Raw genomic sequence first — 24662 nt, 5'->3', positions numbered from 1 at the left:
TTCATATTTCTCTTTCCTGTCAAATGGCAGAGTCTTTACCAGAAGCCAAACAAATTTTACTTTTTTGCATGCTCATCTGAGCCTCTATCATTAACAGAGTTTCCCCTTGCTAAAGTTTCTGTATATCTGTAGGATTATAAAGACTGAGACCACCTATCACCTATGCACCTATGCATCATCTTTGTCTTTTAGTACAATTTCAGGACTTCAGCCTACAGATTTTGCATTTCATCCCACCTATTCATGTTGCTTTCATTCAGCTTCCTTTCATCAGATCTACCAATGGGTTGTCTGGTTTAGGGTTAAACCCACAAAGATGTCATTTCATACTGTGTTGCGGTAAAAACAAAACTTATTTATGTTCTAAATCCCAAGGGACCAGTCAAACAACCTTACATCTCACACATCATGAATTCACGTGTGTTTTTTTGGTATATGTCAGGAGATTGAAGGCTTGGTGCTGATATCTTCCAAGCAACAGCCATATTTATCTAGTGAGCATATCAGTCACTGAAGATGTTATGGTTTATAAGTGTGCTCCTGCTGCTCATTTGAGATTGATTGCTCAAAGCATCTTTTGAATATTTCCTGTTCCTAGTATCACAAAATGGAAAACCCATGGATAACCAGCTTTGTTAAAGCTCTAGCACAGAGGGAAATCTCCATTTGGATACAGCATTAATGATCTCTCATAAATAATCCAGGGTTACTGATGACAATATACCACAAACATTTTAATGACAGGCAGTTAAAGCCTGCAATGACAGTTCATTCCTTCTTGAGTAACTTAGTAAATAAAATCATAATGCTACTGCATTTCAGCTAAACCTCAGTTACTGCTTCTGCTTTAAAAATAGCATTTAAACAAAAATTACAGCAGTAACAGATTATGCAGATTGTTTCTTTGACAACTTTGACCTCTGTCCAAGCAGCAGAAGATGCCATTAAATCCCAGTTAACAGGCCTGCTTCTGTTCCCGGGTGAACAATTCTTCATTTCACCTATATGGAAACAAGCAAGCTGCACAAGGTGGCTGAGGCTGGAATATAAAAAATTCTATTAATAATAGGACCAAAACAATTGAGAATTTAGCTCAATTGTCATTGTGTCCTACAGTATATTTTCAAGGCCAGTGTTTGAGGAGAAACACCTCTTAATTGAAAACAAAGCATATTTGGCGTTGAAGATACAGGAGCAATATGAAACAAGATCACAGAGCTGACTTTCACTTAGCTTTTAGGAGCATAATCTTATTTTCAGTCTTGAAATAAAGTCATAGTACTTTTTTTCTCAGACTAAATCACTGTAACAGTGGTAGAATGTGCTGCAGGTTAAAATGATTATTCTTATCCCCAAGGCATCTTGCAAGAACAATGCAAGTACCATGAACCAGTATCTTTGATGGCTCAGAAATGTTTTGAAAAACATTAAGGGTAAGGTAGCTATAGAAAAGAAATTCAGTTGTTAAAACACTTGTAACTGTAATTATTGTACAGTAGAGACAAGGAGCCATCCCTTAGGAATTACTTAGATTTTCACATATATGTTGCAATTTAATATCAAGTTTTTACAGTGATGCAAATTAGCTGTTCTAATAATTAAAATGTAATAATTAAAATTAGGAAAACATGAGATAGCATAAGTTCTGAGAACTTAGGTGTGAAATTACAGCAAGGCACTTTCTGGCATGCAACTTGTGAAAGGCATCAAAGCTAACACCAAAAGGGTTTTTTCCAACTGCATCAGGGCTAGGTTACCAAGAAGAGTCAGGGAGAGGGAGACATTGGGCAGCTGGGAGAAGTGGCAGGGAGACAGGGAAGAGACATCCTCAGGCTACATCTGTAAAGGGATCACTTGCTCCCAGAGGATAGAGTTTATTGCACTCTAAAATCATCTGAAGAACACTTGCAACTATTAGAAAAGAAGGGAAAAAATTAGTAACAGGAATTTCAGCAAAGTGCAAAGGTCAGCTCTTGATGACAAAATTGTAAGAATTAAAATGAAGTAAATGTTTGCAGTGTAGCTCTCAGCTGCTACACAGCTGGTACTCTCAGCTAGTGTCTCCCAGCCATCACTCCTCACTTGAACACAGCTTCACACCATGCCTGTGCTCCTTCCTGTGAACCTCTTTGCTTTACCTGCCCTGAAGGCAGATTATGGTGCTGGAGAGCTGACCCCTTGATCTTCCAAGTCTCTCTTGGAGTTATGTTCCCTACTTCCTTTCCTCGTTGGAATTTCCTAGCCTTTTTGATCTGTACCCCTTGAAAACTTACTCTCCAAGAAGCTGTAATGAGAAAATAGAGTTTTACTAAATAAAGGTAAAATTACATTTTTCTTCTTTTTTTTTGTGTTCTTGCAGTAGAATCATATATTTTCAAATCTAGCATGAAAGAGCATCCTCCCCTCTGTTGCTCTCTAGGCTCATCATCCCAGTTTCCTCCCCTTCCAAACTGCATTCCCGTTGTGTTTTTTTATTACTATCTTCTCTCCGGTTTTCTATCTTTGTCTGCCTCCAACATTTCCACAATTGTTACTACACTTTATAAATCTTCTATTTTGATTGTACTATTTGCACTCCCTTTGAATACCTTCTCAGTTACTTGCAGATGCCATCTATAATACGGGTAAGTGTTAGGGTGTGGCATTTTTTATTCCACAGCTGTCTTTACTCCTTGGCAGTGTTAGAGATGCTGCTATGAGAGCTAGTATTCAGATTCAGAAACTGAAATTGCCAACTCTGTGGTGTGTTCCCTGATTCAATCAGCAGCTATTTTGGAAGAATAGTTAAGATCACTCCCAAGCTTTTAGAGGGCTGCAGTTGTCACCTAGACAGCAACAAATGAAAGAATCAAATTGACATACCAGGAGGAACTGTAACAGAGGATGCAATTAATAGACAGTTGGGAAAAGTCAGTATGGCATTTGTAAAACTTCTAAAATAAACTATTTCCTTTAAGGACTCAGCAAGCACTGGGATATGAGATGGTACAGGTGTGAATTTCAGCAAGATCTCTGTTCAAAAGCTCTTTAAGAAAACAGTTTGTCAGGATAGGAAAAAGAATGTTCTCTTGCAGGATAAAGCTGGTGGAAGAGGTAGGCATTCATTGTTTGATAGTGCCCCCTTGCTTGAAAAAAACAGGGAACTCTTGCAGGGGCTGTGCTCCAGCCTGGGATAAATGTTCTCTTAAAAAGATATGACTGAGGTAAGAGAGGTCAATGCTGATATGATGTTAGCAGGAAGCAACAAAAAAAACCCAGAAGTGGTTTACTAATCATAACAAAGGAGAGCATTAAAATTCAGCTTGTGAGCAGCTGAGAAGGTCTGTCCTCAGCACTCAGTTGCAGTCCTCAGATGCTCTGGGTCCTGATCCGTGTGGAGAAAGTGCACAGATTATCAGATGGGTTGGCATTTTTCTCTGCACAGGGAAACAGTCTCCTACAGAAGAAATTTTTGTGTGAAGCTAGATCAAGTCATGACTCAATTTTTCCAGATGGCAGAAAATGATGATACAGGACAGAAGTGTTAAATCCCAGCTGAATTGCAAGAGCAGCTGAAGGAAAGGCATTCACATTTGAGGTGCTGCCCTCGCTGCAAAGCAGGGAGTTCACACAGCTGTAGTTCTGATTTGTGTTAATGGCAGGTGATTCAGGAGCATCAGAACATGCCTGCTCTTGTTCTGATTTATCCGTTCTCTTTCAAGTTTGAATTCTGGGTAAGCAAAAGGTGGCAAGGATGACAGTGAAGCCAAAGAAAGATAATTTCCTGCAGACACACCAGGCCTCATCTTCTAGCTAGCCTTACCAGAGAAAGAAAGAAACTGTTGAGTTGGCCTCTGGTTTTCTAGCAGTGAGCAGCAGCTGTTTTGGTAGCAGTAGCAGCAGCTCATATAACAAATGTTTCATGATGAATGCAAACAAAAGACAGCCTTGAAATTCCAGCTCCACTATATACACATAAAATATAAAACCAGTTCAAAATAACGTAGCTACTCAACTTAAGGGAGTTTTTTTCTCCCCCTCTAAATAAATTCCATATGAGAATTAGTGTTTGGTCTGTTCAGTTCTCCAGGGCTCACCCAGAAAGTTTTTATCATATAGGCCCAGGGCAAAAAGCGAGCTTAAAAACATACCAAGAAAAAATATTTTTAGAAGAAGTGCACGTGCAAAGAGGTTGTGTGGTTTGGGCGAAGGTTTTGAGAATGCCAAGCATGCTTACTGAATTGAAATTACTGTTGATGCTTGTGAGTTGACTGAATTCACTTGCCTCCAAAATAAGTCTTGGAGGAATTCTTTATTGCATCTCTGTGCAATTTGCTTTCCGAAGATGACTTGTAGTTTTAAAGACATCTATGTGTTAAGAGTTATGCGCTCTAGCATGAATTTCTTTCCAGATAGCTAGTGAGAGGATTTCCAGGGAATGCAAGTTGCTGGTCAGTGCATACTCAGGGGAAACAAGAATATTGAAGAGAGAGAAAAATATAATAATTGGAGACTCGGAAGAAATACCAAAGCTATCCAGGGGGCAGTATCTTAAATTGTTATCTTCCTCCAATTGCTTAAGTTAAAACAACAAGTAAATACCAGCATTTACTCATCCCTCCCTGCTCTGCTGTTTGCTCAAAGTCTGGAACATCCTCTGTTGTCTGCCCACGCAAGCACTCCTGCTCTGTTCTCAGGCCCTGAAATACTCTCTTCACCATCAGTTTGCTTTCCTCATGGCTATTTTTTCTGAGCTGCTTCCCTATAACTATGGAATTATGCAGCTCTATGCATCCAGCACAAGAATAAACCTAATTTTTTGTGTTCTGACAGATTAATGATAAAATAATACAGCTTATTATTGTGCCTTTTGCAATATGATTCTATGTAATACCTTTTGTGTAATGCAAATTTTGAATGAGGCTTGTCTTCTTCCATTTTGTTCCTTTCAACTGAATTTTGAAGGGCCTGTGAAGTTGTGTTACAGTGTGATGTATTGCTGTTCTTGGGATACACGTGTACCTGTAAGTCATTATGGGTATCACACCTTTGGTGTAGCAGAACATGCAAATGTAGGGCTTAGAGCAGAAACTGTGCTCTAAGTGTTTTATCTCTGCTTCTCCTGCTTCTTGACTGCTTCCATTCATTTCCAATTCATCAGCTACATTATTTGATTTCTTGGTATTTGTGGAGTGGAAGGGGGAAAAGGAGATTGATAAAGAGTACTGTTTGATTTGGCAAAGAAAAGAGAACAGAAAGAGTTGGCTCTTTCAGGTTTTGCTTCTTTCTCACTAGAAATAAGTGCAGCACAAGTTACTGGGAGAGCCCAGTGGTTGTGTTGGGCCTGTGTGAAGGGAAGACAGGGACACAGATATTGCTGCAGCAGAGTTTGGTGAGCCACAGGTGTGTACAGTTGGCCAGAGCCCACGGTGCTTTGCAGAGCTGTGTGCCTGTGGCTTTTAGGATGTTACCAGGTTTGGAGGTTTATTGCTTGGGCACCAACAGATGCTTTTTCTGTTACATAAAATGAGAGTGTGGAATTAACGGGTGACTGATATATAATATACATCTTCAAAAAGCTAGTAGAAATTTGACATGACAGAAGTGACAGCATAGTCAAAGCAAATTTATTTAAAACATTGAATGAAAATATTCACCAAAAACTCTGTTTTATCCTAAATACCACTAAGTATCTTCTGGACCTTATTTTTATCTTTAAAGTTTTCTTCCACTCCCTACTGTTCCATGAGTGCACTGCCAATTTCACAGTAGCCATGACTCATCCTTGAAGGGTCTTCAGACAGCTGATAAATCTGCCTTGTTTCTGGTATTGACATTATTTAATGTCAGTGCTTAAATTATGTATTGAGGAAACGGAGCTCTCTGCATGATCAGTCAAGAGATGTAATTGGCTGTTTCTCTCTCTGGAGGTTGTTGGGTGCCCTGAGTGGAGTTCATCAGCAGAAATACTCCTGACTTGTGCTGTGTGCTGGTACATCTTAGGGTAGAGAGGAATGCTGGCTAGGAATTGACATGGAGTAGTGTTTGTAGGAGCAAGTATGAGGTATGCATATAAAAACAAAGTTTATGTCATCCTTCTTAGTGTTTTCCTTGCCTATCCAATAGACAGATCTGTGCATCATTGAGTGCTATTTGATTTAAGTTTTGGTGGAATTGTTTGGGGTTTTTTTAGCACCCCACTATATTTGTCGGCAGTGATTCCAGGAAGTCTATGACCTTTGTTCCCTGTGGGGCACAGAAACATAGCAGAAGCCCAGAACTCTCTTATCGAGAGCAAAAGAGGGGAATGAAGAGGAAGATCTATTCTAGTAAACTCTCAAGAAACCTCTGTATGGTGACCAAAGCAGCTACTAGAGAGTGAATGAACTGCTGAAGATGGGAAACCTGGGAAAGGATTTTGGACAGTAAAATTATGCTGGGATCTTGAAGAGGGTGAAGCATGGCAGGACCAACTGGAATTGAGGGATGATGGTTGAACAAACCTGCTCAGGTATTTTGGCAGTGATGTAATTTCACTAGTTGCCTCCTCTGTGTTCTCTCCAAGATTTTTGGATTAGCACATGTGAGATATGTTCTCTGGCCTTTCACAGTTTACGTTTCAGTGTTTGAGAAGTCCTCAATCTGTTTTTCTGCACTGAATCCTGATTCATAGGGACTAATGTTTGTTCAGTTTCACCACAGAAGTATCAGATGCTTTCCACATCTTCCTTAGGGTTATTATTTCAGGATCTGTGGATATTTAAGGTGTGGGGTTTTTTTCTCTGTAGATTCTTATCCTATCTATTCCTATTCTTAATTTAAATCAGTAAGTGTTAAGCTCAGTGGTAAATTTGGGATGTTGGTGATGGCAATTAAAAGCTATTAGAGTCAGGATATCGATATGGAATCCTGGATACCAAATAGCATTTTGAAGAGTTCATATTCTTTCCTGAATTTGGGTACTTAGTCTAGTTCATGACTTTGTGTGTCAAACCAATTAATTGATTTTCTGTAATGACTGGGTGAGATGCTAGGCATGGAGGGTGTGTACTCTTCTTAAGTGCAATGAGACAGATTTCTTGTGTTAAGATTGTACTATCACAATCACATCCTGATACACATATTTATATTCATCCAGATATACCAAGAACAGCTCATGGAGGAAAGCAAACCCTTTTTGTAGTCAGCTGTTTTTAGCTCTTATTAGTTGAAAATAACAAGAACAAATTGCATCTTGTACAACTTTGCCTAGGTGCATACATGCCAATGCAAGTGGTTGATTGCAGGAAAATTCAGTCCATTGTCTTACACTTTAGTAAACAGCTTACCAAAGATTGTCAGCCCATTTCATCTTGAACTTTTACTAACAGAAGAACAGTGAAACAGCAAGGCATATCTGTATGTGTATTAAATTTCAGAATTTACTTGGCATTGCCTTCTGCTGCTGGTGGAATATGGTAGTGGATCCCTGGCAGGCCCCAGTACTTTGTGCATTTGCAGAACACCTTATTTAGCCTATTTTAACCACTTTGATTCAAAGCAGAACCTTTGGCATTGAAAATTATTTTCCTTGGTGCATGTTTTTGCAAGCTACTTGTAGAAATCAATGGTCTTAATTCAACTGCTCAGTTCACAGACTGCTTTGGTTACCAGTTCAGACCACATCTTGTTGTGCATCCCACTCTTTCAAAAATAACAAAAAGATAAGTGCATAGCCACTTTGTATCTCATGTGCAAAGAGGGAAAAACTCCTATTCCCACACATCTTTTCATACTGTATACACATGTGAGTAATTTAGAGAAGAAATGGCACATGATACATCAGTATATGTTATTAGCAATTGGCACTGCCAGACCAATATTTTGATTTTGAGATAGTGGTAGAACTTTCCCAGATTGCTGCTAAAATCAAAGGTCGAATCTAGCAGTGCCATCCCCATTTCTAAATTTTAGCAGGAAAAGACAAAAAGCAAAAGATACAACACAAGTATTTTGATAAACAGATGTCACCCACTTTAAAGTGTTGAATCTCTGTTTAGTTTTTCCCATGCTACATAAATAGTTCCTTCACTTCCTTTAGCCTTGCAGTTTTTCATTTCCCACTGTTACTCAAACAAAATGGAAAAAAAGAAAAACAACTAGTTATATTTATGAGGACTCTATATTTGCTCAGTTTAAGGGTTTTCGTTTCTTCAATAAATGTACTTAATAAAATTAAAATGCTCTGGGAATGTGCCAAAAAATGCTGTCAGCCGCTATGGCAAGCAGATGGATGAAGTTTCAGCTGAACGTGATGTGCCCAGGTTACTTTGTTTGTTTAGAAGCTGATGACCACAGTTACTGGACATACTGGAGCAGCCTGTGAGGAATGTGTTTTTAAAGAGCTCAGAGTCACAATTTCATACTCCCAGCACTATGGGTTTACTGATGAATTTGGCAGCATCCAGGCGTTGAATTGGGTTCTGGGACCCACATATTCAGCACCAAGACTGGATGTGAAGGCAATCCAGCTGCAGCATCTGTCCCCACCGACTGCCAGGGCTGATTCTGCTGTTTTGACTGGTTAGGCCGGATGTCCCCTTCCTCCTTCAATAGCTCCAAGTGTGTCCCTCCCAAAGCTGCACACTCGGTTGCAGAGGACAACCTCTCCAATAGGTTTTTTTGTCTGGAAAGTGGCCCAGCAGAGAAGGAACTGAGAATGCAGCAGACAAATGAACATGAGCCCATGTGTGCCCAGGTGGGCAAGAAGGCCAGTGCCATCCTGGCCTGTATCAGACACAGCGTGGCCAGCAGGAGCAGGGCCTGGATTGTCCCCCTGAACTTGGCATTGCTGAGACCACACCTCGAGTGCTGTGTCCAGTTCTGGGCCCCTCATTGCAAGAAGACACTGGAGAGTGCCCAGAGAAGGGCAGCGGAGCTGGTGAAAGGTTTAGAGAGTAAGTCATAGGAGGAGCAGCTGAGGGAGCTGTATTTGTTTAAGCTGGTGAAAAGAAGGCTTGGAGGAGACCTTACCACTCTCTACATCTGCCTGGAAGGAGGCTGTAGCCAGGTCAGTCTCTTCTGCCACGGAACCAGCGACGGGACAAGAGGAAATGACCTTAAGTTGCACCAGGGACTGTTCAGGTTGGACATCAGAAAATTTTCTTCACTGAAAGTGTGTTTGAGCATTGGAAGAAACTTCCCAGGGAAGTGGTAGAGTCACCATCCCTGGAAGTGTTCAAGGAAAGACTGAATGTGGCACTTAGTGCTATGATTTAGTTGACATGGTGAGTTCAGTCAAAGGGTGAACCCGGTGAGCTTGGAGGTCTTTTCCAACATTAATGATTATATGATTCTAAGACAAAACCTGGTTGTGTGCATTGGTCACCCACTGAGCACAGAGCCTGGGTGAAAACATGTTCCTCAGAGCCCTGCTGTTATGTGAGTGCATACACACATCAATGTGGCCAATGTCCCTTCTACACAAATGTACACTGAGCCTCCCAGATGTGAATTTTTTATTTTTTTGGGCAGGCCTTTCTAAAGTTGGCTTGATTGTTTATTTTTTCGTTGTTTTTCTTACTATGGAAACCCTGAATGTGCTATTCTCTCAGATAACTTTTTCATCATGTTTTCCACAGAACTTCATTAAAATATTCTGTATTGAAAAAAATATTCTTCTAGTAAGCTTAGGAAATCAAATAGGATTTTGTAGATTCAGGCTCAGATTTGTTGTTTAGAGGAATAGGTTTTGAAATCGGGCACTGAAATTTTGACTTTTGGTTCTTAATGATATCTTCTGTGTTATGTTGTCAGGTAAGTTAAATTTACTTATAATCACAGAATCGTAGAATTACTAGGTTGGAAGAGACCTTCAAATTTGAGTCAAACCCAAAGAACTCACACAGCATCAGTGCCTTCTCTCCTTGTCACTTTGCTCTTTGGTCAGTAGGCTGGGGATAGACAAGAGGTTGGGAGAGGACACAGCCAGGACAACTGACCCAGACTGATCAAAGAGATAGTTGATACTATACTGAACAACATGTTCAGTAACATGTTACTGAGTGGGATCTTCAGCGTCTAGGATGGCCATTGCATATGCACTGACTGGGGAATGGGGAAGGGATGTCATTTGTATCACTCCCTCCCTACCCACCTTCTCTACATTAAACTGTTCTTATCTCTACCAGTTTTCTTGCTTTTGTTTTTCCTCTTCTCTCCATCCTCCCACTGTGGAAGTAGCAGGAGAGAGCAAATGCCTACATGGATGCTTGACTGCTGACTATGGCTAACCTGCCTCAAAAGGTTTTTCTCTTTATCTTGATACAACTTTTAACATTGCACGTGTTGTGAGTAATGTTGAGTGTCTTTATTTCACCACTCCTGAAGATTGTATTGTGGAAAATTGCAGTGTTCTTCAACAAAAGTCTAGGTGTTCAACAAAAGCATGCATGGTGTTCCTTTTAATAACCTCGTTCACTTCCAAAATTGATTTATCTTGTAAAGCTTTTCTAATTGCTGTCACATCCTTCCTGGTTTCTATCTCATTTTATTCTTATTCAGAGGTGTTAACATTTATGAGTCCCCATAAATACTGACATGGAAAAAGACAGCAGCTCATTTTATCTCCTGTTTTGTTAATCACAAGGGAAAGGTTTGTGCAGTTTAACTTTGAAGCACAGTAGTCATTATGTCAGGTCTAGTATTGTCATTAAACTAATGTGCAGACTATCCTGGAAACTTTGATACTAGCCAGTCCAACACTGGCATGAAACTACTGGTTGAAATACTGCAGACATAAGACAATTTACAGGATTAAGTGCAGGAGCAATGGGTTTTCTTACCACATAAGTCTCTCATTCAGATTCATCTGTGCTTTCAGAGTGTTAGCTAAGTCCTTTAACAAGCAGTAAAGACTACCAAGAATATACTTCCTATAAACAAGGTGATAGATGGCAGAACAATGTGCCCATTTATCTCTTCCCTGTCTGTACATTAATGTTAAATGGGAATTGAATTTAGAAAGATCATTGTGCAAGCCCTGTTTCCTCAATGGATTGTTCTCAGTGCTGACGCACAAGCAAGGTGTGCTGGAGCTGAAAACAGGTGAGAGTTACTACAGAGGCAGCTGTCTTGGCTACTGGCTGGTAAAGGTGCATGGAGTGCATAGGGAAGCTTTTATCTTCAAAGATCTTAGTCCTGTATGTCAGAAATGCTATTTTCACTCTCCTTCTGGAAGAAAATACAATGCCAGGAAAATAGAGCAAGTATGCGCATGTGTAAATCTTGAAGGTGTTTGAACAGCTTCTAAGCACCCCAAAATGTTCTGTATTCATTTATATAAACCCAAACAGATTAAAATCATACTTATCCTTGAATTGGGGCCTGCTTCCAAAAGCTCTTATGCATATAAACAATTGCCAAGGGAAGTCTCCTGCCACAAGTCACTGAGATACTACATCCTGTGATACAGCCTCTGAGGGAGTGCTTTGGTGTTCGGGATCAAACAGGTCACACCAGACCTAGGGAATTTCTTCTCCTTTTTCCAAGCCTCTGTCCCTTACCTGTGGCTGCGCTGCTGAAGAAGTTCTGAGGTTGTCATGAAGAGCCAGTGTATCTGTAACTTCTGCAACAGCATCTGCCTCCGTGATTTCCAGGACAGATTCAAATTGCAGCAAATCCCAAGTGTCCCAGGTTCCTCATTGCAGACATGGCTGCAGGCTCTGTACCAGAGGCAGTGAAAAGTCCAGGCATGAATTCACCTTGACTTAGGTTTAATGCATTTGTGGAAATCCAAGAGCTTTGGTCACTGTGAAGTCCTGAGATAGCTAAATGTTTGGCTTATCTATCTGTCAGACTCTTGGAGGTCTGCTAGGTGCGTAGGAATTACTCTTTTTGTGAGTGAGGACACTTGCCCTTCACATGAGCCTATTAGTTAAGGCATGGATGCCAGAGTGGGTTGCCTGGAGCTTCCTGGAAGGAGGAAAGATGCATTCTTGTTTCTGGTTCATAGTGATCTCGGGGGATGTGAAGACACTGGCAGCCTTAGGGCTTAGCCCTGTTGGGACACTGTACTTTGCCTTCTAGCCTGAGCAGTAGAAAATCAAGATGTTCTCTCTTCAGGAAAAGCATAGGGTGAGAATTGCATTTGCCACACTACGAGATTACTCTCCTCTCCCAGGGCTTCTAGTTAATATAATTCCCCTTCCTTTTATTTTTTTTCTCTTGCTGAAACAAGTCTGCCTGTGTTAAACAACAGACCCTTTTCCTCGGTTTTGGCCAGAGGAGGAAGCCTTTGTCCCGATCTCCTGGCAGCTGGCCAAGGTAGTCGGGCTGTGGGCCAGGAGGGGGTGAACTTGAAAGGAACAGTGTGTTGTTTCTGCTCTGGTAGCATTCTTCCTTCTTCAGCAGTGCCTCGGCCCCTGGCTGCCTTCAGTCACTCATTATACACAAAAGAACCTAAGGGCAAAAGAGACAATTTTCTCTTGACCGCCTGTAACTTGAAATAATAAGGAATAAAACCATTTTGGGGCTTTCAGTTGTCTGTGTGCAGACATGGTCGGGAGAAAATCTTCTTGGAACTGGCAACTTTCTCACAAGGGAGAAAAGAATCAATAGCACCTTTTTTTCCCCCCATTTTAATAGCAGCTTTCATACAGTAACATGAATCTTGCCAGTCCTGGATCTCCTATCAGTTGTGATTTTACCTTGGCAGTGCATAAGTTTTATTACTGGACATAACTTGCATACTGGTTAGTATTTTTGCATTCATTTTTAATTTCAGTATTTATATAAAGAAATAAGCAGTCATATGTATGCTCTTGGAAGATTTAAGTCTAAGAGGCTAAAAGTCTAAGAGGCTGCATTTATAATTAACAAATTTTAAGACCATGGTCTCGATATTCTTAAAAAAAATACAGGATTATGTCCCATTCCTACAAGGCCTGATAGTACAGGGTGGTAACCTCTAGGTTTGAACAGTCGAGAAGTGGAAAATGTAGCAAATTGGGTGTTCAGACATCTTCCAGAAAAAGACATTCACACTGAGGTATCTGAAACGCAGTGACAAAAAGGCTTTTGCATCTGGTGCTTCTGACTTGGAAGCTGACACAAGCAAGACATTCGAAAGAAAGTCTGAAAGACTTTAATGGATCATGGGGTCATTGAGCTTGGCTTCCTGTGTGCTACAGGCCACCCTGTCTCTTCTGCTTAGAGACCAGTATCTGGAGTTCATTAAGTTATCCATCGTTGATGCAGAATTATCAAGTGATAGCAAATGAACTGTGTTTGTTTTGTATTAATCACCTTCACCACTTCAAGAAAGCAGTGCCGTACTTTCAGTCTGCATTTGTCTGGTTCCTGCTTCCAACCCAAGTACCCATAGTTTTCTCACCATGAAAATATGCAGATGCTGTAAACAAGTCACCTCTCAATCGTCTTTTTTTGGTAAGCTGACCAGAACAAATTTATCATCTTTCCTCAAAGTGTCCCTTTCAGCCCCAGTGTTCATTCTGAGGCTGTTTTCATACTTTTTCTGATTTAGGATGTGGTTGAAAAACTGGATGCTATGTGCCAGTGTTTCACTTACCAATACTATATATGGAAATAAAGATACCTCCACCTCTCTCCATCCCTCTTGGACATCTTAGCTTGCACAGCACGCCTCTTCATCATTTCCTTTTTGTGGACAAAAATCAGAGATAGCAGCCTACTATGAATCGAAGTACAAAGACGCCTGCTCAAGATTCTCAAGTCCTGGGCTGTATCTCTGCAGATTTTCTGCATTACATAGCTGTGGTGAAGCTTTTCCTGCTCATAAGCGCTGCTGAAATTTGTCTCGGTCACTGCAACTCTCTCTTCTGTCTGCAAAAAAGTGGTAATGTTAGTATCTGCATAACCTACTATGCAGCACTGTTCTCAAGCCATCTGTAAGAACCTATTTTTAAATTGTGGTTTTGTCAGATCCAGATTTGACTGGATTCATTCTATAACTCTTATACAGCTATAAAATACACATTAAAAATTGCAGCATATGAGCTGCAACCATAGCAGTTGTTTCGGCAACTCAAACTAGACAATCCTGGCATTTCCTCTGCAGATGACTTCGGTTTTGGCACCTCCAGCTCTGTCTAGTTCAACTTAAAAGTTGGTTAATGGCTATAAAAGTACCTGACCACATTCTCGGAAGAATCTGCCTTTTCATTCTACTAGTGTGGGTTATTTTTCAACTTTACTTTTTTTTTCTGTGTTAACCTACCTGAACTGGGAATACAACATTAAAATGCAGCAAATAAAGGAGTCTCTTAGGAGATCCTGCTGAGATTTGTTGTCTGATCTTGTGTGAGATACAGCACATTTCCAGGAGGAGGACAGCATCAGAAGCAGTATGTGATACAGGAGGGTTGGTTGAAGTGTCACATGCAGCTGGAAATCCATGTTGTTGGATCCACAGCTCTGAACTAGTAGGAGCAAAGGCACAGCACTGTGACATTTCCAGGAGAGTTTAGAGATTTCATTATATTACTTACTGGTTGGAGAAGAGACTTCAGAAAGTGGCAGCTAGATAAAGTTATATATTTGCATTTGCTGTATGGCAAATGTTTCATAATAATGATATAATGCAATATAATAAATGATTTAGCCTTTAACAGCTAAGGTAGTATGTAAGAGCACTGTTGAATTCGTATCGCTGTTGCAGTGGCAAGTTGACAGCCAGACCAGTGCAGTGCTGACCTCTGCAATATTTAACATAATTCAATATTTATATATTAAATTTTATTGTCATTTAATATTAACATAAATATATGTTACTCACATAGTGTAGGAAGTTGTTTGTTATTTATGGCCATATCAGCCCAAGGTACTCCTTACATTTATCACTTATCACTAACTTTTATTTTCCTTTTTCTTCATCTTTCTTCCTTGCTGTGATTTTATGTCACGCCTCCTTGGTGTTTACATCCTTGAACATTAGTAGTTGTTTGATTACGTGTCTTTCAGATTATCTCTTTGAATTCTTCCTGGTTAAACTCTGTTTTGGCATCCCTCCATTTTTCTGTGCCACCTTATCATTATCAGAGCTTCCTGCATTTTGTCTGTGTTAATATAAGTAATGAATTATATAAGGTTTACAGGGAGACTGTTCTTTCTTTCAGTTTCTTTATTCATTGTAGTGGTAAGAAAGAGGAAAGACCATTTCTGTCTCACCTAGTTCTGTCACTGACAGAAATAATTTTACAGTGTCCAGGCTAATTACAGTCTGGTGTATCTGTTCCAAGATCCCTGTGTGATAAATAATAGGACATACCATTTCCTAGGATTGCAGATCTCTGAAGTTCTGGGAGTTTCCGTGACTTCTGGAGAGCTGTTCTTTCAGAGAGATCCATACCTGACCTTCAGGAGTTAGGAAACGGCTGTGTGCCAGTGTGCGAGAGTTCTCCTAATCCCCTGGAGTTGGGAGTTGTTCTGTGTCAGCAAAGCACCACAATAATTCAGAACAGAAATGTAAAACAAGGCAAACATTGCTGTGAGCCTGGCATAACTGTCCCAAGCATGCACAGGAGGGTCTAATCTTTATCTACATGTTATTAAAACTTACACCATATTTTGTTGGTGTGAATAATTGAGAGGGGAGTAACCTAGTGGTAAAGAGGTTAATAACAGGGATTTGTGGTATTTCAGAAAAAGTTGGTAGATACTATGGGACACATTGCTACTTCACTTTTCCATCAGTTTTGATTTTTAATATATTTCTGCCTGGTTGGTGTGTCTGTTAGAATTTCTCCACCATCTCTGCTTTCCATTAACAAACGTGAGCCTGAGCAAGGTGCTCCATTGCAGAGTGTGGCTGCAGCACACCACCCAGCCCTGGCTCGGATCAAGGGACCTGTCCTGGGCTGAGACTCCTGAGTGGCAGTAGCCCTGTGGCCATTGGAAAGACATCCGAGCCCCCACACCCGTGTCTCATCCATTCTCCCCGAACTGTCCTTTTCCAGCTATCCTTCTAGAGCCAGGCTGAAAATTTCAAGTTTGTAAGGCAAATCAGTGCCAGAAAATGTTTTGCTAAGCTGTAGTTCAACATTCCAGGGGAGATCATTTCTAGCGTAGCCATCAGAGCCCTGGTTGGCAACACAGCAATGAGAAGCAGATCAAGCAGAGACCCTCACCCCTTCGTACGTCACATTTAACCACAGTGACACACATCTCTTTCCATTTAAACTCTGGAGAAGTAGGTATGTGCTGTAACTCAGCTGCACACAATTGAGACTCAGGGCCTCCCTGCACAGTTGGAGGAAATGAGTTTGGTGTGTCTGGGACAGCCATCGTGTTCTCACAGCCGTGGGAGCAGCGCAGCTCAGCGTGGTGTTCTCCCACCGTGGGCGTGAGCCCGGCAAGCCCACGGTTCTGCTGGTCTGCAGCCACCCTGTGCTGCCTCCAGCCTGGCTCACCTCTCCTCAGGGGCCCCCCAGGGCTCCCTCTGGCTTCATCCAGGAGCGGCGCTGAGGAGCAGCCTCTGCGTGGCACCCCCCAAAACAGCAAAATGCTGGAGGGCCCTTCATTCTGAAATTTTCTTCTGAGGTGGAGAATTCCTTTAGGATCATTTTGTCTAAATATGGCAATTCAGGGGTTTTGGAGCCACAAGTTATAATACTCACTTTTCCCTATGGTTTGGATTGCTGCAGTGAGTAATGTCCATTTCTTAGTTAAAAAAAAAATAAAAATGAGAGTGTGGAAAGTATCAGTAAACACTCTTCAACTGGTTACCCAAAAGAATTTCATTTTCTTCATTCCTATCTGCATATCAGTTTAGCTTAAGGTATGAGCCTGCTGCACTGGGAGGTTGCATTACTGTATAGTACATTCTTCTAGTAATTTAAAATAATGCCAAAGCAAACACATTTTAAAAAAATAAGCATAAGAAGTAAATGGTACAGTTTGTTGCCCTCCATGTGGTAAGCTGTCTCAAAGGTCATAAAATGGGGGTCCTTTGGTGGAGCAGCTGAGTTTATGTAGCATATGCAGATTGGTATTTTGGATTTAAGCCAGATCTACCTAATTTTCCATTTTGCTTCAATGATGAGAATAGGTGGTTGAGGTGACTTCAAGGGGAAGTTTTGTGATTTCATCCATATTTGTATTAGAGAGACTTTTAAGAGTATTTAAGATTAAAACACAATCTAAGTAAAGTTCATGTACAAAAAATAGCTGATTTGTTTTATCAAAAGGCTGAGCCTGCAGCCAGGCACAGGCCCAGCTCACGCCATCCAACAGCCCACACCTCACAGCTCTTCTTGCTCTGCAGTTCTGACGATTGTGCTGCGAGGCAAACAAACAGGAGCCAGAAAATTTACACAGCCCCTGCAGCCTTCCAGTGTGGGTGTTTCTGCCTGTTTGGATGTGTGCTTCTGCAGTCATAGGCGTGTGCACAGAGCAGAGAATTGTGCACATCCAGAAACCCCTCCTGTGGCCCTGCAACAGCAAATTCAGAGGAGTGTGTTGTGCTGCAAGGGTGGCACAGAGCACCGTACAGCTCCCTGCCTGGCACAGCAGCAGGGCATTGCCTTTGGCCACTCCTGCCCCCACAGACTGCCCCCCAAAGAAAACAGTCTCGTGCTTTTCACCTTGTCATCGTTGGCAGCGCTCCTGGGCTAAGCTCAAGTGCCTCTCTGCTGGGAGAAGCAGCCACCGAAGGGAGCTGGAGCTGTGAAAGTGGCTTTCCCCACTTACAGTCCTGGAGGGACTGTATAAGTAAAGAGCTTTTTCCAGTGAGCTAAATGGAGTTTTCTGTAGCAGAAATAACTTACATAAAATAAAAACGAAGTTGGCAGGCAGTATAAAGGCTTAAGCTAATAAATGCAATATTTAGTAGTGTATATTTGCTGCTGAATTTGTAAAGAAAACCAGACTGCAAAGCTGGCAGGAGCGACCAGCTAAGCACAATAAAGAGGAACGTCTTGATGTGCTCAATAACCATAAAAAAGTTTTCTCACCAGAGGACAGACTGAGTACAGTGGCCTTCTTGGAGTGTAGTCATCTCGTACCCACCAATGGCAATTTGAAGGTAACTTGAACAACTTGACTGAGAATTCAACAAGATTGAGATGTTTGTTGTCTGTTCCAGTCTATGGATAAAGGTGGTGCAGAACCGAATTAGCTCTTGGGGAAGCCAAATACTTCACCAAATACTTTCACCAAAAATCCTTCACACTATTCACATGTCCTGCTTTCTGTGTAGTTTCTATGTCTGTTTTGAAATGCAAGCAGTTCCTGATCCTTCCTCTACACTTTTTCCTAGCTAAATAGCACATTAAAATTGCATCTTTCTTTCTGTTTTTGTATATTTTAATCATTTCACTACTATCTAATTAAAATTAAGCAAACTGATAAACAGTCTGTAAATACAGAGCATACATATCTCACCATACGTTACTGTAATTAAGGAACAGAGAACTCTGTGTACTAAGTTGTTCAATTACTTAGACATATGAACAGAGACACAGATTTCAGAGTAGAGCTACTAAATTCAGTGTAAAAAGTTCTATTTAATTACACAGTAATATTTTTAATAGTTACCAACTAATAAAAAACATTCTTCCTTTATAGAAGGAATTAAAAGTATAGATGTGAAATATAATTAATGCTTTAAATAATTTTTTTTTCATTTAGAAGTGTTGCATTGGTTAAGCTAGTCAACATATCTTTTCTTTGTACCATTCATCCTATATTTCAAATTACTCTACTGCAGTTCATAAGCAAAACTGACTATTCCAGATACAGATATTTCAGATATAACTTTTTTCTTCTGCACCAGATGGGTGTGACACAGTGAAGTCCAGTGATTAAAAGAATGTCCAGCCCAGAAGCAATTCTCTCATGTAGTATTATTAAAATGTTCTAAGTTGTTTTTCTCTAATTCCTTTACTCTGAAGGAGGAATATGTGTGTCCACTGACTGACATTGAATATTTTCACAAGTATGGCTACCTTAAGCTTTATGAATATTAATATTTTAAAATTTAAATAGAGAAGTTCATGTTAAATGCTGTGCTCTGCCCATCTGTTGTACCTTTCAAGATTTAAAATCTTGTACGATCTTTTTGTCTAAAGATCATTGCTGTTGTGCTTGCTAGATGGACTTACTCATATTTTATTACTTCTTGGGATAAAAGGGTTTGTCTTTGTTTAAAGTTCCTCTCTTCCCTAAAAACCTATTCTTGATTATTTCACTTGCATAAACATATAGCTTGTGGGATCCCAAAATAACTTAGTTTTCCTGCTAGGAACCAATGTTGCTGGTAGGGTAGGAAGGATAGGAACCCTTAGTTTTATGTGTAAGCAATTGTGAAAATCTGTTTCTCTGTAAAGATATTAAGCCTATGTTAAGTTTTGCTGGCAGATACCTCAGAAGACCTCCATTTGTTCTGCTTACATGAACAAAACTCTATCCATGGTAAAATCACATTTTGATTCAGGGACTCCTTCTGGAAGTGAGGGTGGTTGCTGCCACTGGAACCCAGCTGGAAACATGAAATGTTCTTTGCTGTCTGCTTCCTCCATGTAAGCTTTTCCTTTGCCATCCTTCATGGCCTGACCCTTTTGAATACTTCTGACTTGAAGAACTGCTGTTATAATAAAAGTTAGGTTCCCATGTTGTATACTTAGGATGCTCTGGCAGCCTAATTCCTTATCAACAATAAAATGTTTGTATTTCAGTTTACCAAAGCAAGAGTTGTCAGGTGAACAAAAATGTAGTGAAATCTTCCAGGGCATGACAAGAAGATGAGATGTTCCATTAACAGGTGTAACTGGATGAGAAAGTTAACAGGCACAGTTGATCCTAAGGTGTCATGTGGTGATGCCAACAACCCTTCGGTGCTACCCTAAGATGGATTCAGGTTGACAAGTATGTTTAGATTTGAATTAAAATAAAGCACAACTGAGACAGGTCACCATATGCCACATAGGAAACAATTGATTAGTTAAGCTCGGTGGTGTGCCTGACATCAAATTTCCAAAGCTAAGCAAGATTGTGGGTTTCTCTACGTGTAGCTATGCTTATAGTTCATACAACGTGGCTTGCAATTTCAGATAACCATTGACAATTAAGATCTTTGGTGACTGCAGACAAGACACGTATGAATTAGCCATATTTAAGCATGCAAGTCTGACTTCAAACATCTGTATTTTTTCGTATCTTGTTAAAAGTAAATCCACTGTTAGAGACAGCTTGAACTCATTTGTATCAGTAACGTAGTAGGGCCATGCCTTAATGTTTAAATTAAGAAGTTTACGTCTGGTTTCACTAATCAGCACCTACCATGTTGCTTGTTGTTCTTTCTTTACAGAGCATAGGAAACTTGGCAATCTGACTGTGACAGTGAAAAAGACCGTCCCCTCTCCAGAAGCAATACAGATCCTCTACCAACGCATGAGATATGAATATGAGTTTTATTACTATGTCAAAGAACAATTCCACCTGCTAAAGCGCAAGTTTGGACTGAAGTCTCATGTCAGGAAACCAAGTCCCAGACCTGAGTTCTTCATTCCTTCTCCCCTGGAAACAGAGGAACCAATAAATGATGAGGAAGAAGATGATGAAAAGTGGCTAGAGGATATCTATAAAAGGTGATGGATGGAAGAGTTATCCTTTCTCTTCTGGTGGCCCCTCCAGCTTTCTTAAGATTTTTTTTAATTATTATTAAAAGTAATTCCTTAAGGAACTGAGTTCATGCGCAGCGGATTTGAAATGGAACAGAGGAGACCATTCCCACATGCTGGAGCCATTGGGAGGTACCTGATTTTGCAGGTTTGATTCATTATACAGTGCTGGCTCTATAGCATCCTTGCTATGGCATAGTTCAAGAGAGAAGTACCTACTATCTGTCACAAAATAACTTTTGGACAGTAGCCCTTTGTGAATTGCAAAATTGAAAAGTAAATCTTACAGATTCTCATCTCTCTCTTTGACCAGCAACAAATCTTCATGGCACAACACTGTGACATGAACTTCCAGCAGGTGAACTGCAGGCAGTGAGCCATTTGGGAAGAGTGCCAAAGCACACTGGTATCCCAGTGGTATGGTCAGAGCCATTACTTTTTCTTCAGATCCAAGGATAACAGGCTCAGAAAGAGGCTAGGTAACAGTTCCTTGAATTACCTGTGCCAGAGGAGCAAGGCTGCTGTTCTGCCAAATCGGTACTAGTGACTGTAAGGCAACTTACAGGAACCAGATATTTCTGGTTCATGGAGTGGGAAAAGTTACCAGGTCAGTGAATGGCAACAACAAATTAAAAGTGCCTGGCAGAGCTTTATTTCAGTAGTTGACTGTGTTTCTATTGGACTCTTGAGGAAAACGTGTAACATATGGGGTTTATGTTCAAGAATGGTATTTTTAGATTTTTATTATTCTTTTGGGTCACAAATCCAAAGAGATACCAAAAAACTACTCATTAAAAAGCTCAGGTGATCTGGAACTCTTATTGAGCACAACCCGTATTTCTGCAACTGCAGAACTGTTCACACATCTGAATCTTGACATTTTCCTCACCAGCACAAACACCAGACTCCTGCATTTCGTGTAGCTAGAAGGAAAATTAACAGTATGAACGTACACAGCTTCTCTAGTTGAAGCATTTCAGAATCATCAAACAAATACTATAAGATGCACTCTCTGAAACCAAATCTGATTCAGTGACAGGTTATTAAGAGAGTCACTGTGGAAGTTGCCCTTGTTAATCACTACAGGCATTGTCTGCCAACACTAGGAAAGGGACCGGTGGAAGCTGGGAGGGGAAAGAGAGGTAGCACCAATATGTGGCATGCTGTTGTTACTGAGGCAGGTGTCCCTGGAGTGGATTCCCTGTGATGTGTGGGTGTGCTGGCTGTTGGGCAGCCTGCCAGCCCGGGTGGTACAGAAGTGACAGACCCACAGGCAGCCCTGGGCAGAGCTCTTTGGCCTTCTGCTACACAGAATAGGAGCAAGTTTGGGGTCTTGATGAGGCCTTGACCTCCTATGCACCATTGTTGCCAGAGAAAGCTGGACTAATAGAGAATAAGAGCAATAACTTCCTGTCCCTAGAGCTCAGGAAAGAAGCAGGTACAAGATGCTGCAGCTGTTTGCCAGGATGAGGACAATCCTCCTCTGGCTATCTCACATCCTTTCTCAAGTATCTACCAGAAAATTTTTGGTTCCTATTCCACAGCTGCCATCTGCAAGGTCATACTTTGGTTTGCTATATCAAGCAAAAGTTATTTTGTGACAGATGAAGCATATCAAGTCGGGATCAGCTCAAATGGGCTTTCCAAGGGGTTTTCTCTTCCATGAGCCTGCTGAGAGCCAGTAGAAATTATAGTCAATCTTCTTCACCGCTCAGTCTCTACCTATACACAGAGAATGAAAATAAAGGAGAGTTAAGACAAGATGCAAACTTACAGAAAATACTAGGAAGATTCTGTTCTCACTATTAACATCCCAGGTTGGTGGTAGCAATGCACTACTGTGGGGGAACACATTAAAGAAAGCTGAAAATGGCACAGATAGTAACTAACATATTAGCTAAAATATGAATCTGCTGCATTGTATATTTTAAGTGGTTTCTATGAAATTACATTGAAAGAGTAATGATTAGTTTACACACTGTGGAGTTGTTATATTTTGGAATGAACTAGTATTCTCATGTTTCTGAAATTCTGTTTGAATCCTTTTTCTGCCGATGTTTTAACAGAATATAGTCACTTAACACATTCAGCCTTCCTGAGAGTTCACTGATGCTTACATTAAAATCTGTTTCTATCTGTTTGTTTATTTAATGGTATCTTCAGTCATCACTACTTATAATCTAAATACAGAAGCTGCTTAGTGATTTACTTGCTAGGTTTTAATATTGTTCTATTTTCGTAACAATCAACCTGGCCTCTCCTCCTCAAATGGTAATTCTTAAATTTATCTGGCACATAGCATCTAATATTCCTGGTCCTATGGGCTATTTCTCTGTCATTAAATATATTTTGCTTAACTTTTAAAAGGTACGTTATAAGCTGGTAAATCTTTGACTTATTTATTGAAACTTTTCAGCACATTCCAAATTCTAAGTTGCTCAGGAAGAAGTTGATTTAAATAATTATATTTGGGTCTGATGAATATTTCTTATTCAAAAAAAATCACTGTTTGTAAGCCTTTAGTCCACAACAGCTTTGTAGAAAGTGCCAATGCATATCCTTGGAGATCTTTGTGGGGGGAAAAGGTGGCTGTTCAACACTTAGAAAAATAAGAAAATATATGTCTACATTAGCTTAGCTATGAATGAAGCAACGTATGTTTTGGAATGAAATCTTCTTTAACTTATTCACTACTATCTCCTGAAATATCAATAAGCCATATGATTCTTTTTTCAATCCAACAATGTTTAAAAATAAAACTTGCACATTTCTTCCTGGCGCCATAGTCCTCTTGCTTACACTAGTGTTCCTGCCTGGATACAGCGGCTGTGGGTAGGACGTGGGAGTTGCAGCCAACAGTACAGGGTTGGATAAGGCATAGGGCATCCTCTGAAAGTCATATTTGAGCAGTGAGACTGGAGCAGGTTGCTCCTGGGTTATTCCATCTCCCAATGAGGTGTGAGCTGAGTTGTTTCGCTCCCCTGAGATGTGCGGTCAGTACATTAAAGTACATTGTCCACTGTTCCGTGGCTGCTAAGTAGAAGTTTTATCCAGGAGAGAAACAACTTAGTCTCCATACACTGCATTTTTACTAGATATGGTGTTTGATGGCCCGGCATAAAAGTTTCAGTAGTCACAGTGGTGTTACAATGTAAGTGAAGTATCACAGTGCTTTCACACTAAAGAGAGAATCAACTGTTGTTAAAATGCAGCATTCTGGAAAAAAAAATAAATTTTAGTTTTAAGTTTCAAGTGACAATGACAAATTGTGCCATTTTTTTTGTTTCTGTTCAGTTTACTTCTCTTCCACATGAATTTTGTTGGTGATGCAAGGCTAAGTCCAAGTATCTCAAATGTTCTCTGCTTGTATGTAGAGAAGTAGCTTGGCAGAACTGAAAGTACATTAACCTGATGATGTATTTAATGCATTCCAGTTTCTTTGCAATTCTTTTATCATTGGATCTTTGATGAATCATTTGAGTGTTAGGATGTAGAATGGCATATTGTATCATAAACACATGAGCAAAGCCACAAATTTTAAATGTGGGAGACCACATCTGTGAATTCAAGCCATGGAATTTTTCCTCCTTTCATTATTTTATACAGTACAATTGAATGTACAGGTACGTTTTTTGACTAGCAAAGGAAACCACACTGCATGCCAACTTTTATCCTCTTATCAAATGAAAAAACATTGTCTGCCAAAGAATAAAATTCTACATTCTTTTAAAAAATAAAGACCTGTAATTCCCAGCTAAGAGTAATGGTGCTCTGATCTTTCCCTCCATTTTAAGAAAGGGAACATCTGTGATGTTAGAACATTAGCCTAAAACAACACAGCAACATTTTTGAGAGCTAAAATATTATAATACAGTACCACAGCATTCCTTCTGTTTTATTTTTAAGGACTCGGCCTTTTTTGTAAGGAGTTCAACTAACACATAAAACACTGTTGATCAGTCTGCTTGCGTGAGCCAAGACCAGAGTAAAGAACTGAGTGTTGCTACATACAGACCTCCACACACAGATTCCATGGGAAAAACAAGG

General features: G+C 40.3%; 1 protein-coding gene across 1 annotated transcript in view; it reads left to right on the top strand.

Moving 5' to 3' along the window:
- The window catches only part of UST (uronyl 2-sulfotransferase), a 155594-nt gene extending 131727 nt beyond the window's left edge, over positions 1-23867 (top strand). The window contains exon 8 of the mRNA XM_015623067.3: positions 20303-23867. Coding sequence (XP_015478553.1) covers positions 20303-20586 — 284 coding nt within the window. The 3' untranslated portion in view covers positions 20587-23867. The remainder of the gene's footprint in view (positions 1-20302) is intronic.
- Positions 23868-24662: the final 795 nt, after the last annotated feature.

This window comes from Parus major, chromosome 3, assembly GCF_001522545.3.
Source record: "Parus major isolate Abel chromosome 3, Parus_major1.1, whole genome shotgun sequence".
In the NCBI taxonomy this organism is placed as follows: Eukaryota; Metazoa; Chordata; class Aves; order Passeriformes; family Paridae; genus Parus; species Parus major.
This window is presented reverse-complemented; position numbering and strand designations above follow the sequence as displayed.